At 40.3% G+C, this 17,911-nt stretch overlaps 1 protein-coding gene across 8 annotated transcripts in view; it reads right to left on the bottom strand.

The window, feature by feature from the left end:
- DDAH1 (dimethylarginine dimethylaminohydrolase 1) overlaps positions 1-17,911 on the bottom strand; it is a 134,862-nt gene that overhangs the window by 5,181 nt on the left and 111,770 nt on the right. For 7 of the 8 annotated variants that reach the window (XM_064588896.1, XM_045897289.3, XM_054512767.2 and 4 more), the window contains one exon: positions 340-483. The exons of the other annotated variant lie outside the window; for it this stretch is intronic. In XM_064588896.1, the coding sequence (XP_064444966.1) occupies positions 340-483 (144 nt within the window). The remainder of the gene's footprint in view (positions 1-339; positions 484-17,911) is intronic. 8 annotated transcript variants of the gene reach the window in all.

Here is a 17,911-nt window from a genome sequence, read left to right as displayed (position 1 = left end):
TGAGTATCTAAGTGTGGGGAGATACATGTAATCAGAACTGCAGCATAGACTTGGGAGATCTAAGTACTTATTTGAAAAGTTTTGAATACCAGGCATGATCACCTCAATTATTGTGCATGCATTCGCGATCAGTGACATGAATGAGAAGAGTGAGTTAAATTAACTTTCCTTGTGCCCTAAAATTATAGTATCCTCTCTGCTTTCATAATGATTTGACCTGTATAGAGGAAAAGGAAGTCCCTGTTATTTGTCAGTCCGTCATGAAAAAAATCCCCAGGCAGGAAGACTGTCACGGAGAGGACTACGCAGCTGCAGTGGCCAGGAAGGATGTTTTTTTACCTTTGCACTTTCTGGATATTCTTCTGGGGTGCGGTGTAGTAAGACGTGGCCTTTGCTGGGGATATTTAGGTATATACAGTTGGCGGCCACATCATCAGGCACAGTGAGTTTGTCATAGCGGTGGTCACTCATCTGTTGCATGATCTATACAGAGAAACAAAGCAGGCTTAAGCAGAGCATTTCCCCACACTTTCAAACAGAAGGAAGGCAGCGTGTGGGTATAAGCTTGCAATGGATGCCTAAGAATGTTCCTGTGAAGTTCCTGCCTATTTCCTCTAGTCATTTAGACTCCCAAGAGGAAAACTCCATGAAGCTAGGATTCTTTGGAAGAACTGCAAATGTTCTTCTTGTTTTTTTTTTTTTTTTGAAAGTGTGTGTTTGTCTGTAAATTTATTTTATTTTTTTAAAGATTTTATTTATTTTTTGACAGAGAGAGACACAGCGAGAGAGGGACCACAAGCAGGGGGAGTGGGAGAGGGAGAAGCAGGCTTCCCGCTGAGCAGGGAGCCCGATGCGGGGCTTGATCCCAGGACCCTGGGATCATGACCTAAGCTGAAGGCAGACGCTTAACGAATGAGCCACCCACGTGCCCTGTCTGTAAATTTAAAAAGGTTTTAAAACTGTCTATAATTTTTCTAGTTTTTGTTCATAAGACCTCTCAGTGAGACGTGAAATGGACATATACAAAAGGCCCAGCTGGGGTTTTGATGACATCCTTGGCTGAGTAAGCAGGACTGCCCTGGTCTACAGGAAAAAGGGACTATAGTGGTAATCATTCTGGTCAATAATCTGATTTAGCAATAACCACACACACACACACACACACACACACACACACAATTTCCTCTTATAGATACACTTAAATTGAATTAGCCTGTCTGTTGGCAGGTGATGCCCTTAATACAATAAGCATAAAAATCACTTGAGGAGAATGTTAAACTCATATTCCTAGGCCTCAACCCCAAGGATTCTGATCAGGCAGATCTGAAGTGAGGCATAGAAATTTGTATTCTAAAGCTCTCCAGGTATTTCTGAGGCAGATGGTCCCAGACCACACTTGGTTAAAAAAAAAACAAAAAAATGGGGGCACCTGGGTGGCTCAGTCATTAAGCGTCTGCCTTCAGCTCGGGTCATGATCCCAGGGTCCTGGGATTGAGCCCTGCATCGGGCTCCCTGCTCGGCAGGAAGCCTGTTTCTCCCTCTCCCACTCTCCCTGCTTGTGTTCCCTCTCTTGCTGTCTCTCTCTCTAGCTCTGTCAAATAAATAAAAATTAAAAAAAAAAACCCACCTAATTTAACAGGTCTATTCATCAAATGATGGGTTTATTAATGCCTTCATATATAATAACTTTAAAAAAACCCCAAAGTGAATTCTGTACAAAATTTTAAAAAGCTGACACCTTATCCTTATCTCAACACAATCAAAACAAAACCCCCCAAATCAACCACCCATCCCTCACTATAAAAATATCCAAACACCAAAAACAGACAAACAAACAAAGCCCAAATATATTTTGGGCTTAGTTATGTAGACTCTTTCCATTCTTTATCAATATCCATACATTTTAAGGAATTTGCTGAAATGCCATGCCATAAAGTCATAACAAGATCTTTTCCATAATCTGGTTTGAATCTACCTTTCCAACCAGGTCTCCCTGTACTCTTCAGTATCTGTATGGAAATGTGCTTTATATTACTAAACCTCAGAAATAGGTAGGCTTGCCCACTCAGTGGTGGCAGCACTGGACAGTAAGACTCCCAGTATAGAAGAGTGCAAGAGCCTGTATGCTCCTGTAGAAAATTCATTCCAAAGAGAACATGGAGAGTGGCATAGAGTGAGCTCTTCCTGACTCACCAGTCAAGTAAACCATTCACTTCTCCTCCAGTCAAGTAGTCGATTCACTTCTCCTCATGTGGACTATGTAAAAGCCCGGAGAGGGCAGGAGTAATCTGATAATGGAATATCCTTTGCACAGAAAGAAACATCAGGCATGGGGATGAGCTTAAACACTGTACCAAAGGCTGAGAGACACAAAGATGAGCGGGACACAGATCCAGTTTTTGAGGAGGTTACAGCCTAATGGAGGAGACTGGCAAACAATTATACAATATGAAGAAACAGGGCACCGTGGGAAACATTTAAAATTTATTATCTAATCTCAAAATTCCCATTTTACAGATCTCTGAGAGAGATCAAATAACTTACTTGCTCAAAGTCATATAGGTAGATTTAAAACCATATCTGGACAACTCAAAACCTTCTTTTTTAATCATCTTACTTTGCCCTCTTTCTTGACCTCCAGAGCTGCGGCAGATCTTGCTCTCCTATAAACTACTATAACATCTACTTTTTTGCACTCATTTGGTACTTATAATTTATTCTCTTGTGGTATCATTCACTCTTCTTTCATATGTAATCCTATTATGACATGCTACATTTTGGTGTAGCTACAGGACTTGGCTGGACATCTGTCTTGTACTTCTTAAATTGTTCCCTAAAGGGATAGGCCCGTAGAGGGTATCACCTGCAATGGTGGTTCTTCTTTAGAGCCCTGATGGAGAAACCTTAGATCTACTTGAATATGTGGACATTTAAGAAGTGAAAGACATTCCTAAAGAGTAGCTGCTCTAAGAAAATTAAAAACACATTCAACTTAGCCCTCTTTATAAAATGGATATGCCCAGAAATACTATGTAGAGGCTTACGAGAAAAAAAAATCCATATCCAAGTAGCTTTCTTCTATTATGAATTGCTATATAAATACATCTTATGCAGACTTTCTTTTTGGCTGCTTTTAAAACATATTAATAGTAGCTTCCATTGTGTGGAAGGGGGCACATTAGACCATTAACTCTGGAGTAAGACCTGGGTTTGAGTCACAGCTCTAGCCTTTATTAGTTATGTAAATTTAAGCTTTTTTTGTTTTTTTTGACTTCTTGGTTTTCTCACTATAAAACTGGGATAATAATAGTCTTTCATATACTTATTGTGAAAGTTAAATGAAGATAATATATATAATAAGACACAGAAATACACACTTAATAAGCTATTAGTATTTTATGGCAGCATGACCAGACAAATAAGGGTTTCTATCTGCAATCAGAAAGAGCTAGGTCTGAAACCTTGCTCTGCTATACACTGTGTGACCTTGAGCAAGCTCTCCAAGCCTCAATTTCCTCAGCTATAGAATGGGATGGCAGTGTCATACCTATTTCTCATAGAGTAACTCTGAAGATTATTTTATTTTATTTTTTAAAGTAGGCTCCATGCCCAGCATGGAGCCCAAAGCGGGGCTTGAACTCACGACCCTGAGATCAAGACCTGAGCTGAATTCAAGAGTCAGATGTTTAACCGACTGAACCACCCAGGTGCCCGTGAAGATTATTTTAAAAAAAAAGCAAAACAGATTATGTCTGTGCAGTGCTTAGCACAAGTTCCCAGTACTTATTAAATATGTAATAAATGTGCACCCTTCCCTCTTTGTTTCTTGCAAGTCATTTGGCATCTAGCAGGTAATTAAAATATGCTTGCAACTAATTGATTCATTTCTTCACTCCTTTCTTCTTCTTTTTTTAAAAGATTTTATTTATTTGAGAGAAAGAGCATGAGCAGGGGGAGGGGCAAAGGGAGAGGGAGAAGCAGACTGTGTGCTGAGCAGGGAGCCCGATGCGGAGCTCCATCCCAGGACCCTTGGATCATGACCCGAGCCAAAAGCAGACACTTAACTGATTGAGCCACCCAGGCACCCCTTTTTCACTCCTTTCAAAGGATATAGCAAACATCAAGAGTACACTGAGATGTTCACAATTTATATATGTGAACAACTGCATATATAAAAACATGGTATGGTCTTCATCCGGAAAAAGAAATACAATTCATTAATTAATATGAATGGGGCTAAATCAGTGAGGCCAATGTTTGGCTTTTTCCTTATGCTGTACAATAGGACACTACACTCTGTGGTTCTCACCCAAATGATTTTGGATGTAACATAATAGGGAGTGGTGGACCTGGGGCAAACTAGACAGTTTGTAGCACCTGAAAGCATTAAAACAAAGAAAGAAAAGAAAAAAGTTTGTGTATATCGAACTGAACATACATATGTCTCTGTCAGTTTGTGAACTGTGATTTAGTAAAATGGTCCAGAAGCCCAATGAGCAGATGGATTTCTTCAAGATATAAGTGGAACTGTCTCTAAATGCAACATGCAAGTTAGGATTTATGAAACTTTTCAGCAATCACTCTTGGTCAGTCTGGCCAGCATGTTTCTTTCTGGGTGCATGGAATAGGATTCCAATATGTCTGAATCTCTACTTATTATGTGTTATTGAAGGTGGGCCAAGATTGCTAGTCTGCTCATTTACAGTTAGAACTGACTGTCATCCTTCCTGTGGATTAGATTGGGTTTACCCGAGAAATTCAAGATTTCTTCCCGACCACCAGGAGACAGTTCCCTGGGCCAGGGGCTTACTAAGTAGGACCTCGGTAGGCTTACTAAGTAGGACAAAGATCCTTAAAACATGGTATGTACAGCCATTCTTACCTGGCCAAGCTTAGACACAAAGAAAACAAAACCCAGAAAACTGAATTTTTCCATTGACCTAATTTTCTAAGCCACTGGGAGAATTGTGGGCAGCATGTTTTGGTCCATCACATTCAGACTAGTTGCTCCCACCATTCATAAGCACTAGATAATTGCCAGTTGGTTTTCCAGTTTAATTCATGGTCTACAGATGATTCACTACATTCTTTATCCAAAGATAAATCACCTATCACTCCTAATGTAAGATGAGTTGAAAGAGAAAGCAGCATGGCAAGATCACATCTATGGGCTGGACTATACCTTCAGTGGTCCCATGAGCAGCCTGGCAACTTCCCCACCTCTCAGTCTGACTCATGCATGTCCGGTAGTGACTAAGGAGCAGAAACATGGAATGTTGTACATTCCAGAGGAAGTATTATCAAGGAGCGTTATCGGTGCTTGTTTATTAGTGAGGGAACAAATTAAAATCTCCAAGGTTGTCCTACTTCGGCAAGTGCCCAGTTCTTCTGAGTAATGGAGACTGTGTATTTCCGTTACTGGGGTGCTTTATTTACTTGGGCTCCCTCCCTTCCATCCCCCACCCTCAGCTCCTTCAGTGAACAATCCTGCCCCTTTGGTTCCTCTGTGTTTTTCCTGTTCTTCAGTTAATGACATTTATTTGAAATTGTAATCATTGCTTTTCCTCACTCATTGGTATTTCTCACTTTTCCGGATCTGATATTTATAATTTATAGCTTCTGGTGGGAGTATTCTTAAAATTACTAATGTCAGAGCTAGTACCAACCTAGCACTGTTTGAGGATACTTACATTTTTTTTCATTGTTAACAGGAAAGGAATTATCATACCCTTGGCGGGGAAATAATTTAACATTGGGACTAGATAAAGTAATTCACCGATAAATTCTACTGAGAGTTATTCTTAAAATAAATGTCTTAACAAAGCCACCTTAGGAGATGTCTTTCAATCAATTTATCAAGGCCCCATGGTTATCATTTTAAGACAGGTTAAAAAATGTGCCCAGAGAAATGACTTTTAATAATAGAACAGGCCCCATTGGAGCAGTGAGGGGTTCTGTGTAACTGTGGAAAGGAGAAAATACAAAAGCTATGTCAGGCGTAGTCTTTCTAAATGAAAAGGATTTAGGAAGTGGTAACTATAAGTAATAAACAAAAAATATATTGTTTTTTCTTGAAAAAGCCAAAGGTGCTTATTCTAAACACGAAGAGTTTCTGTGTTCTCCAACAAAGAACAGGTTTCTCTTTTCCTGTGAGAGTGATCATTTTCCTTTCTTGTATATGTTGCTATTGTCTAAATAAGACAGCTTGCCATTTATTTATAGCTGGGTTCAGGAAATACACGGATATCCACAAGGCAGAGTGCTCACCATTCGGAGAGGAACACATAGAAAAAATTCAGAAGACCGTATCTCTAACATCTTTCCTCTGTTGTTGGAACCGACGATGTGAGGATGTGCTCATGGGCCTGCCTGGCAGGGCATTGCCTCAAAGAGCTGAGGCTCCTGAGGACAAAGATGCAGCCACAGTGAGGGGAGGAGCAGGTTTTGTTTGCTCTTTGTGGATGCACAGAAGCCTTTGTTAAAAGATGAGCATCATTTCAAGTATCTTGAGAATGTGGCTGTTGGCTGTTCAGTTCTATGTGCCAGCATTTTTTCCTAAAAAAGGGTGGAGGTGGTGTATTGCTCCAGAGCTCTGTGTAAAGTGTTCCTTTAACCCCAGGGGATCAAATTCCTGCTTCTCATTGTGCCCCAAGTCCGAATGGAAAGGAGAAAGCACCTAAACTCTCTATGGACACTCTAAATTCCTGAGAGGCCCTAGACTCTGGATAATATGCATGAGTTCAACACAGCTTTAGAGAAAGATCTGAGAAGTCAAGTCCTTGCTTTAAATGCCATTTCTGACTTGTGCCATTTCCCAAAGGAATTATTCCACTTTATGTAAAACAAAGTATTATTGGGATTGGACATAACTAGTGTTTGGTTCAATCCAACAGTTCTCTATGGAGGGCCCCCCTGGGGCTAGGCACGATGACAGCAAGAGGTGGGAAAGAGAAAGAAACCCAAAGATAATTTAGTTGCAAGCTCTTCCTTTAGGAGATGACAATCTATAATTTAAGGCAGGACAGGCACACAAAGGGGATGCTAGCAGTAAAAAGAAAGTCAACCTCACTTCCATTACAGGCACCCCCTTAATGAAGAAGGCACACAGCAGAGTGGAAATGGCTCTGAGAACCATGTTGGCCCAATCATCGTGGTCTGTTACACAGCTGCTGGTTTGGAGGAATCTGCCTTGCTCCCCAGAGTGGAGCTGTCACAAAATAGAGTGGGAAATGTCTGGCTTTCAGCCCAAGAGAATTTGCATGGCTAGTTGCATTAACAACCAAGCATTTCCGGCAGTTCCCAGCATTTCTGGGAATTTTCTCATTCAAAGGGCTGGAAGGCAGCTACATTCTCCCACTTGTTACTCATGGTTTCTTTGTATTACATCAATTATTAAAAAACAAAAATTCTTGGGCTATGTTGTTTCACAGAACAGTTTAGGACTTTTATGGGTCAAATACTGAAAGGTGCATAGAAGGTATTTAGAGATGGTTGGGAAATATTCAGAGCATGTTTGGCTCTCTCATAATTGATCACTTATGAAATATACATATGTACCCATGTCAACATATCAAAACAGCCAATATTAAAAGGGACAGATTATAGATTCTATTGAGATATATGATATGTGATTCTCAAGCACACTTTTTGTTGCTACTGTATATCTAAAATTACTCATTCATTTATTTATCTGTCCATCAAGAGTTTATTGAGAGCTGACAATTTACCAGGCATTAAGCCCAGACCATCCTTTTAAGGCTGAGTCAATACAGCTATGGATAATATTCTAGAACTACTGTGTTTTCATTTTTTATGGATCTTTCCATGGATCGGCTCAAAATGAACAGAACCTGAGAGAGGTTGTCTGTTAAACATCCTCTCTGAATTGATGGGCTATACAGATCCTAAGAATGAAGTAACATGGTTCCTTTTAGTTAAATCTGGGCCAACTTTCAATGCCAAATATTCCCTTCGAAGCTAACTGCCATTTCCTCCACAAATTCTCTCTCATATTTGGAGTTGCTGCTTTTGTTCAGATCATAAAGCCCACCTGAATATGGGGACGAAAGACTTCTGTCCTTCAAACTACAACCACAAAGCACATGAACCATTTCTGGAAGGAATCCTCAAAAAAAAAAAAAGTTTCTGTGGAAGGCTGGGAAAAACTCTTACCCTCTCACTAGAGGACCACTCTGAGCTCTGTGGAGGGCTGGGGAGCAGGGCATAGGCAGGAGGAACAAGGGAGACTCTCTGGGTGAGTCACACTCTTCATTTTCTAATTTCAGGGGTGTAGAGGAAAGAAATTTAGACCAAAGCACCCCTTCCAAAATGCAAAATCTGGGATCCTACTTCCCTTCTAACCCCTGCCCACGCATTCTCTAAGACTAGCTCTGTGGCAGAAACAGATCTCCCACAGTCTTGTTTATATATTTTGTATGCAAGATATATATCTAGTTGCCTACTTAGATATTGAAGTCATGCCCTGGCTATGCTTCCCCAGATACCTGCACCCTAATCCCACCTTCAAAAATTAATTCCCTTGGGTACTGGGGGCTTGGGGATCTTCTAGGTTCCCTGTGTCATTTGACAGCAAGAAACAACTGGAGCTTTTATTGAGCTATCTTCTATTTATTGCATTCATTTCTCACACTTACTCATTTTTACAAATGAGAAAACCAAAGTTCAGAGAAATTTAGTAATTTGTCCAAGGTCACACGTTAAGACAGTAAACCCAGGATTCAAGTTCAGGTACATCAACCTCCAAATGCCTATTTTTTTCCTGTCACACCAACTACCACCTCTGCAATATCCCTTGAAAGACTAGACTCTGAGCTCACTAACTTGCAGCCTTTGGGCTGATTTTTCCTGTAGATACAACTTATTTGACATGCATATATATTTATTTTTTTAAAGATTTTATTTATTTATTCGAGAGAGAGAGGGCATGAGCAGGGGGAGAGGTGTAGAGGGAGAGGGAGAAGCAGACTCCCTGCTTAGCAGAGAGCCCGATGTGGGGCTGGACCCAGGACTCTGGGATCACGACCTGAGCTGAAGGCAGACGCTTAACAGACTGAGCCAGCCAGGTGCCTGACTTGCATATATTTTTTAAAGTTTGCCTTTAAATGCTTTTAGATGGAGAAGAAGAGGAGCAGGCTCCAGAGTGAGAGAGGAGAAATGGCCAAACACACACACTTTGCAATGATGTCCAGGATCAGTCCTGTTCAGTCTGACCCTACCATTGATGGATTAGTGCTTATTTTCTGTATGAGCAAATATTCCTTGGCTATCTCATCAGTAGGGCATGCATTTACATTTTCTTTTACGATAACTGTGATTGCTTTGCTTTAGAGTCATTCAAAATCTTCTGCCCAGCCTACTTGGCCATTGCAAAAGGGTTGACTTGGGGTTAGAGAAGAATCTGTCCTCATGAGGGGCGCCTGGGTGGCTCAGTTGGTTAAGTGTCTGCCTTCGGCTCAGGTCATGATCCCGGGGTCCTGGGATCGAGCCCCGCATCGGGCTCCTTGCTCTGTGGGAAGCCTGCTTCTCCCTCTCCCTCTGCTGTTCCCCCTGCTTGTGTTCCCTCTCTCTCTCTCTGTCAAATAAATAAATAAAATCTTTAAAAATAAAAAAAAATAAAAAATAATAAAAAAAAAGAATCTGTCCTCATGAAAGAGAGCACTTTCCCTCACCCCCCGGAACGAGATGAAGAAAATCACTGGGGCCTCCAATTACATCTTAGCCTAGGTGTTAAGAAAAAAAAAATCTTTAATGTATGTTCAGTACTCTGAGGTTTTTAGCTCCAGGCAGTAGTGTGCTGGTAAATGTAGGGGAAAATATATGCATAATATACCCACATAAATTTATTACAAATTTTACCTATATGAAGGATGGGTAGCACACAGTTTATAAATAATAATAAAATGGTCAATACTCTTGAATGTAAATTTCATATTGCCAACCGATTCTCACAACAGAATGATTCTGTGGATTTTTGTTGAGCAGGAAGCCTGACGTGGGGCTCGATCCCAGGACCCTGGGGTCATGACCTGAGCTGAAGGCAGTCAATATAGCTATTGACTGAGCCACCCAGGCACCCCAAAATACCTGGAAATTTAACAATCAGCCCTCATAAGCTGGTAGGAGCTGACTTCAGCAAACTATAGTCCTACACAGGAGACTTCATGATTTTATAAGACTTAGTTCCCAGATGTTAGTGTAAGTTGGCTCTTCACAGAAAGTTACTTTAACTAGCCCTACAGCCTCTTAGTTAATGCCATGGATAACTTTAGCTTTAAAATTTGGCTCATATAACTTTTGTGTCCTCATGGGCAAATAATAACTGGGGATTAACCGTCAATGGTTTTATGAAACCCATGGACTCTTGGAAGGAACGGTGGCAAACTGGGTTTGCTAAATAGGAGCTTAACTTCACCGATGCTCTCAAACACACAAAAGAAGGTGAAAAGGGTTTCCCTTTTCACACTGACTAACTGGAAGCTTAAACTCTGATTGTCCTATGTGTAAAGAATGAAATGAGAATCCATGGTCTGCATTCTTAAACTTGGCTCCCATTAATCTTTTTTTTTTAAAGTAGGCTCCATATCTAGTGTGGAGCCTAACATAGGGCTTGAACTTATGACCCTGAGATCAAGACCTGAGCTGAGATCAAGAGTCGGATGCTTAACTGACTGAACTACCCCAGGACCCCTTGGCTTCAAGTTAAAGCATTGTTTTACTTTTAAATCATCTTACCCTTTTATTTCTGGTTATTTTGATATCCTTCATGTATCTCTGTAAGCAGCTTTTACAAAATGAGGTGAGGTAGGAGTATATAATTTCAGACAATTCTTCTAAAACATGTTTTTAATTATAAACAAAAAAACTAATTATAAACAAAATTATGAAACATAAGCTTCTTATAAGATTCAACTATGAAAAGTTAAAGTTCTAATGGACTTAAAACAACCATATACCATTGTCAAAACTCATTGAATTGTACATCTAGAGTGTGAATTGTATGGAAATAAAGTGTTATTATATGGAAATTATATTTCAATAAAGCTGATTTAAAAAAATTGAAGTCTTCTTTCTCCCCTCTCTGCCCCATCTTACTCTTCTCTCTTCCCCCTTTCCCTATGGTAACCACTATTAAAAGTTTGATATGAGTTCTTCAGATCTTTTTTTAAAATATACACACTTAAAACAAAATCCGTTTACCCCCACTGAATTTGTCAGTAAAGGAGCCTGAATATCGCAGTTCAGAGGCCCCAACTCCACTTCCCTCAAAGGATGGTAATAAAAGGCAATTACATATGGCCTTGTTACTCAATTTCTGTGATCATCTCATATTTATTTAATTTTTGTCCATGTATACTAAGTAGTTCCAATACCTGAAAATAATGTTACACAAAAATCTAATAAACATTGGGACTGTATATAGCTATTTAATTCCTGGCTCCTGAAAACACATGCTGGCATGTTCAGGAGTCACTGAACTGACGTTCAGGAGTCACTGCTGTCCCTAATCAGGGGTAGTAAGCACCTTAATTGTGATATGCTCAGAAATTAAAATTTCTGTGAAACAGGGCTGACAAATCTCATTCATATTTTAGGACTGGGTTTCTTAACCTCAGCACTATTGGTATTTTCGGCTAGATCGTTCTTTGTTATGGGGGCTGTCCTGTGCATTGTAGGATATTTAGCAGCATCCCTGTCTCTATGTACTACATGCCAGGAGCATGCACTCTCCCACCCACCATGTTGTAACAAAAATATCTCCAGACATTACCAAATGTCCCCTGGGGGGCAAAGTTGCCTCTGGTTGAAAACCACTGTTTTTAGGAGAAAGTCATCAAATTTATTTATATTTTAGGAGAAGAGCAGATATTCATGGGAAGGAGAAGGAAAAACAACCATAAAAAGAAAGAAATCAAATTTCCAAATAAGTATTCTATTTACTCTTCTAGTCTTCCTCTGAATTAACAAGAGCCCTGAAAAGAAAGGGCTAAGTGTTTAAAAAAACAGCTGTTGTCCCCATATATCTTTTCCCAGAAACCGAAATACCCTGTAAATGACTACAACCAAATCATGATTAAAGAAGAAAACAGCCATCCCCACCTTGCTTACTCTTGTGTGGGGTTACGTTGGGGTTGGGGGGAAACCTTGGTTTCCTTCTGGATGTGGTCTTTGCTAGTGTCAGACAGTGAATGTTGATAAAGCACTCTGAGCAGCTAAGGAAGTGATGTCATATTCTTAGTATTCTATAACTAAGAACCATAAGTTTGAGAACTAGGCATGAATTTGGAAATTATCAAGTCCACTTCTCTTTTACAGAGATTCACAGATGAAAAAAAAAATTTTTTTTAAAGATTTTATTTATTTATTTGAGAGAGAGACAGAGAGAGAGCATGAGAGGGGGGAGGGTCGGGAGGGTCAGAGGGAGAAGCAGACTCCCTGCGGAGCAGGGAGCCCGATGCGGGACTCGATCCTGGGACTCCAGGATCATGACCTGAGCCGAAGGCAGTCGCTTAACCAACTGAGCCACCCAGGCGCCCCACAGATGAAAAATTAATTGACTTAGCCTAAAGCATACAAAGTTAGTAAACTGCAAAGTAAGGACTAGATCCTAGCTCTCCTGACTCAGTCCAGGCTTTTCTATTGGTTTTAGTTTGGTGGAGAGAATTTAAGTAGGACAAGAAGGCACCATGTCAACTCCTCCCTCATCCCTTCCTCCACCTCCACTTTAAGGGGTCTCTCTTCTCTTCAAGATCTAAATAAGAATGTCTTGTACCTCTATTCTTTGATTTGTATAATATCCTAGGCCAGTGGTTCTCCACCATGGCTACACACTAAAATCATCTGGGGAGATTTTTAAAAAGTACAGATTTCTGGGTCCCAACCATAGAGATTTTTTTTTATTTATTTGGTCTGGAATAAGACAAAACATCAGTATTTCTTTTTAAACATTCCCCCCCAGGTGACTCTAATACGTAGACAGGATCGAGAACCACTATTCTGTGCCCTCTCCATAATTTCTACCTGTCTTGGGGGTAAAGGGTGGGGAGGGGGGGAAGGAGGGAGCTCATATTCTCATGTTATCTCTGGCCCCAGCTTCCAGAGATTTAGATCCATTCAGAGATAGTTATTTTACAGGTGCTATCCTTTTCAACCATGTCAACATAGGCAGGGACTCCAGTCTTTCTTTGATTCCCTCAAAAAACCCTATTCACATAGGATAATAGGTTTTTCTCAGGTTTGGCAGGTTGGAGTATTGCAGTAATATGAACACTTAAAATCAAATACCGAATGCTGGTGTTCTTCAAAGACTTGACAACCCTGTCTTGTGGCTGAGGCCTCTTCTCACTCCCTCTTTTACATCTAGAGTGTGAATTGTATGGAAATAAAGTGTTATTATATGGAAATTCTATTTCCCTGTCTCCCCGTTCCTAGTGCTTCTAACAAAGGACATTTTTGTGTTCTCTTTTGCTGTATTGTCTACTGACCCCAAGCCTTCAAGGATTGCACCTTTCACCCCAAAGGACCTGTTGTATTTTCCTAAACAAAGACAATTCCCTCCCTAAGAGCAAGTCGGGGTTTAGCTCTTCTGAAGGTCTGGTGAACATTGTGGTTGCTTCCCCCACATCTGTTCTCTGTTTTCTTAGTAACTACCCCACTTTTCATTTGTATTATCTACACTGCCCCGTGTAGCCCACATAATTGGGGGACGTTAACCCTACCCGACTCTGGGCCAGAGGTTCCTTTCTTGGTTCACAAAACCTGTGGTGTCTCAGTATTATTTTCATGGTGCCTTGAGGCCAACCAAACCAAACCAAAACCAAAATAAACAAACAAAATACAACTCTCCTCCTCCCCCGCCACCCCACAAAAAACCCCTAACACTTTTGTTTATTAAGTATAAAGATCCAGCAACCTAACAGTAAAATTGTGTGTGTTATCTGACAGGTATATCTGCGCTACTTTTGAAATGTTGAAATAGGCCATGGTGCTCCTGAGAGTTTGCTGCAGTGCCCCAGCACATCTCCATGCAATCAGGAAAGGGTAGCTCCAGTGTAAGTCAGCCCTTGCTTATAGTCAGTGTTTCAAAGATGGGCAGATGACCAATTCAGAATAATAAGAATAGACAAGATCCAAAAGAAGTTTCCTTACTTTTCTGAGAAGATGAATGTCCCCCTCCCTGAATATAGGTGTGCAAGCATGTAGTCAGAAGTGCTGGCAGTCATGTGCTGTCCTGGATAGGGGCCTGCTTTATGATGAAGTACATGTGTTTTAGGTGGAGAAGAGACACAAGAGATTCTGGTTCTTGGATGGCATCATGGAGCAGATCAATCAAACCCACTGTAAAGTCTGCATTACTTTAGAACTACATGGACCAATAAATCTCCCTTGTTTTGGCAGCTTGAATTGAGTTTTCTCTTAATGCCTAAGGCAGACAAACAGCCTTTATCTCAATTTGGCTAACATAGACTAAATTTGGCTATAATAGAAACGACCCGCCCCCCAAATGACTTTAAAAAAAGTTTATTTCTCTCTCTTTGAGGTCATAGTGTAGCATAGTCACCTGAGAGTTATCACGAGTTCAGGGTCCTTCTAGCTTTTTGCTCTTCCAGATCTAGGGCAGAGCATACCCCTGTCCTCATGGTATAAAATGGTATAAGATAGCTCTGGTGCTCCAACCATCACATCCTTTTTTTTCAAGCAGCAAATTCAGGAAGGGGAAAAAGGTACAACTCCTTCCTTTCAGTCCAGGGCCTGGATTTCATACCCAGCACTTCTTCTTTTCTCTCATTGGCAATACTTAGTCTCACTGTTATACCTAGCACGAAGGAAGCTGAGAAATGTGGACTTTCTTCCAAGTGGCAATGTGCTCATTTAAAACTCAAGGTTCAATTAATAAAAAGGAAGGGTGGAATAAGAAGTTGGGAAAGGCAACTAGCTGGCAGTCATCAACTGAATCAGAAAGTAATATATTTTTACATCACCATTATATATATTTTGATCCCTTCGGTGATTGACATACTGTTTGAATCCAATTAAGTCAAGGTATCCAAGTCATCCCAGAAGGACAGATTATTTAAAAGCTTCCAGGGAGACACAGTTACACCACTGACCCCTTGTGCAGGGCTTTGCAGCAGTGCTTGGCGTGTGGTAGATGCTCAATACATGTTTGTTGAATGTTGAGTGAATGAATCATTTTTAGCACTGCATTTCAGCATTTCAACAACTCTTAAAATCCTCCTAAAATCTCCTAATGCAATTTCCTATAAGACATGATCAGAGCTCAACCTTTACTGAACAGCAAAGAGGAGTTGCCCATCAACATTTGTGCCCTACCCTTCTGTGTAATCAACATTGGTCACCAAATCTTGGACTTTAACTAGCTTTGGTTGCCCTCCAGAGGCCCTTCTCAGATTCTCCCTAACAAGCTCAAGGATGGGACCACACAAACTTCTTACCCAAATAGAGATCTGGGTTTCCTTCCTCCTTCCTCTATTCCTACTTGAAGAATTCATTCATTCATTCATTAAGATTTTATTTATTTATTTGAGAGAGAGAATGTGTGCATACCAATGGGTGGGGGAGGGGCCACGGGAGAGTGAGAAGCAGACTGCTTGCTGCAATGTGGGGCTTGATCCCAGGACCCCGAGATCATGACCTGAGCCGAAGGCAGATGCTTAACTGACTGAGCCACCCAGGTGCCCTGTCCTACCTGATGAATTTAGTATCATGTTCATTTTCAAGCCACAGGACTTCAGAGCTCAGAAGAAATGTAGACTTTTCTATTCAAGTCTGATGGCCTATGTGCCTAATGAGAATTAGAGCAATAACTCACTTCAGATACATTGTTTTTAACATGCAAGTGTTATCAACAGAGAGAGATAGAACACATGATATGTATCGTTTACTCTGTAAGAATTTCCCCCTAAAAAGACACAGGATTTTTAGAGAACAGTGAGCTCTTCCTAAGCAGTTGTATTTCAATAATCTAGTGGAGTTCTGCATTGTTTTCTTTCACATGAGAGCTATTTCTCTGAAGTGCCAGTTATTTTACTCAGTATGATATTATTCTGAATGAGAGTTGGTAGCATTTTCTGTTCAAGGACATAGCAATTTACTTTTAGAATGAATTTTCTCCCCCTGCCTTCATATGCCAATACATGTAGGAACTGATATCTGGTGAATTCCAGACAGAGCCAATGTTTCTCACACTGTGATCTATGGATTACCTACATCCAAATCATGCAGTAGTTTCTGGGCTCCATCCCAGCCTTGTCGAATCAGAATTTCTCCTGGTCAATCTGATGAATGTGATGTGCATTTCAAATGTGCACTTCATGTGATTCTTGAGTACACTAAAACTTGAAAACCACTAACTTAGACTTCTCAAATTAAATTAACATGATTTTTATACCTAAAAGGTATTATTACTGCTACTGATATTTCAACTACTAGTAGTTGCATACTAAGCAATATTGAGCTCTTATCACTTGCCAGAGTGTGGATGGAAAAACAAATGAGACAAACAATGAATCATGGAACACTATATCAAAAACAAATGATGTATGGTGATTAACATAACATAATAAAATGAAAAAAAAAAGACAAACAAATGAGTGATGAGAAAATGTGCACAAAATGCAATAGATTCAACACCTTTCATTTAGTTTCCAATTGGCTTTTTTTTTTTTGGTTGAAACTATATGATGAGTCACCTCTGGATATGTGGTCACAGCTTTGAACTTAATCCCACTTCAGAAAGAGATTAAAGGGAATGGCTGTTGTAACATATCTGGAAACCTTCCTTCCTTTTTTTTTTTTTTTTTTAATCTGTAGACAGGTAGTGTTTGAGTAACAGTGGGCCCCAACCACAGCATCCAGTGATCATCCATGAAAAGTAGATTTAGAAGTATTCTTAAAGATTGCTGGATGAATATGACATTTTGAAAGATAAAAATAAGGAAAGATACTGATTATTTTTTTAAAAGATTTATTTGTTTGAGAGAGAGCGAGCGAGTGAGCAGGGGAAGGAGCAGACGGAGAGAATATCCAAGCAGACTCCCGCTGAGCACGGAGCCCGATGTGGGGCTTGCTCTCAAAGGCCAGGAGATCAGGACCTGAGCCAAATCCAAAAGTCAGATGCTTAACCAATCGAGCCACCCAGACGCCCCAGTCAGTGATTATTAATAGCAGGGTAATAATACTAGTGGAATGGTTTTGCAGGAAGGTGGTGGCAAATTGAATTTCTTTTGTATATCATTATTTCTAAGGATGGTCCAAATTCTGGTATTGTATGAGGTAGTATGGATGGTTTTCCTAGAGGCTGGAGAATAATTCATGGTTAAAATGTCACTTCTAATTTAGTGTCTACGTTTTACCATATGCTTTATTAACCTTCAGCCAAGCAATAGGATACTCATCAACACCTAAGGCATTTAATACATGTGATTTCCAGAGAAACAGTAACCCAAAACTCAACCATCCTCCCTCTAGCTCAACTGATACATTCCCTAATCCCTCCAACATCAAGGGTATTGGTGTTGGCGTGGCTGAGAGTGTCACACAATTTCAGCCTATGACACAATAATTATCCTGGGTTTTTTTGTGGGGGGGCAGTTTTTGCCAACTCAATTCAGCCAAAGAACAATAGGACACTGCTGGAGATAGAGGGCATGTAAATGTTTAAGTGACTTTTTGGTATGCTTTCAGGGTGAGTAAAGATAAAAAATAAACGGAAAAGAGTAAAGGACAGAGACTCCAAATTTGGATGAGCCACTGACTGCTGCCAATGGAAACTGAAATGAGAGCCAACCCCGTTAGTGTCTTACAAGCTTAGACATGGGATGTCTACCCAAGCCACTGTCAGTTGAATATGTCTGAGCATAGCTCAGTTCCC

Source organism: Mirounga angustirostris, unplaced genomic scaffold (genome assembly GCF_029215605.1).
Source record: "Mirounga angustirostris isolate CCGP_5_RB_7025 unplaced genomic scaffold, mMirAng1.0.hap1 SCAF_4, whole genome shotgun sequence".
Classification (NCBI taxonomy): Eukaryota; Metazoa; Chordata; class Mammalia; order Carnivora; family Phocidae; genus Mirounga; species Mirounga angustirostris.
Note: the sequence above shows the minus strand (reverse complement) of the source record. Positions and strands in the feature narration are given on the sequence as shown.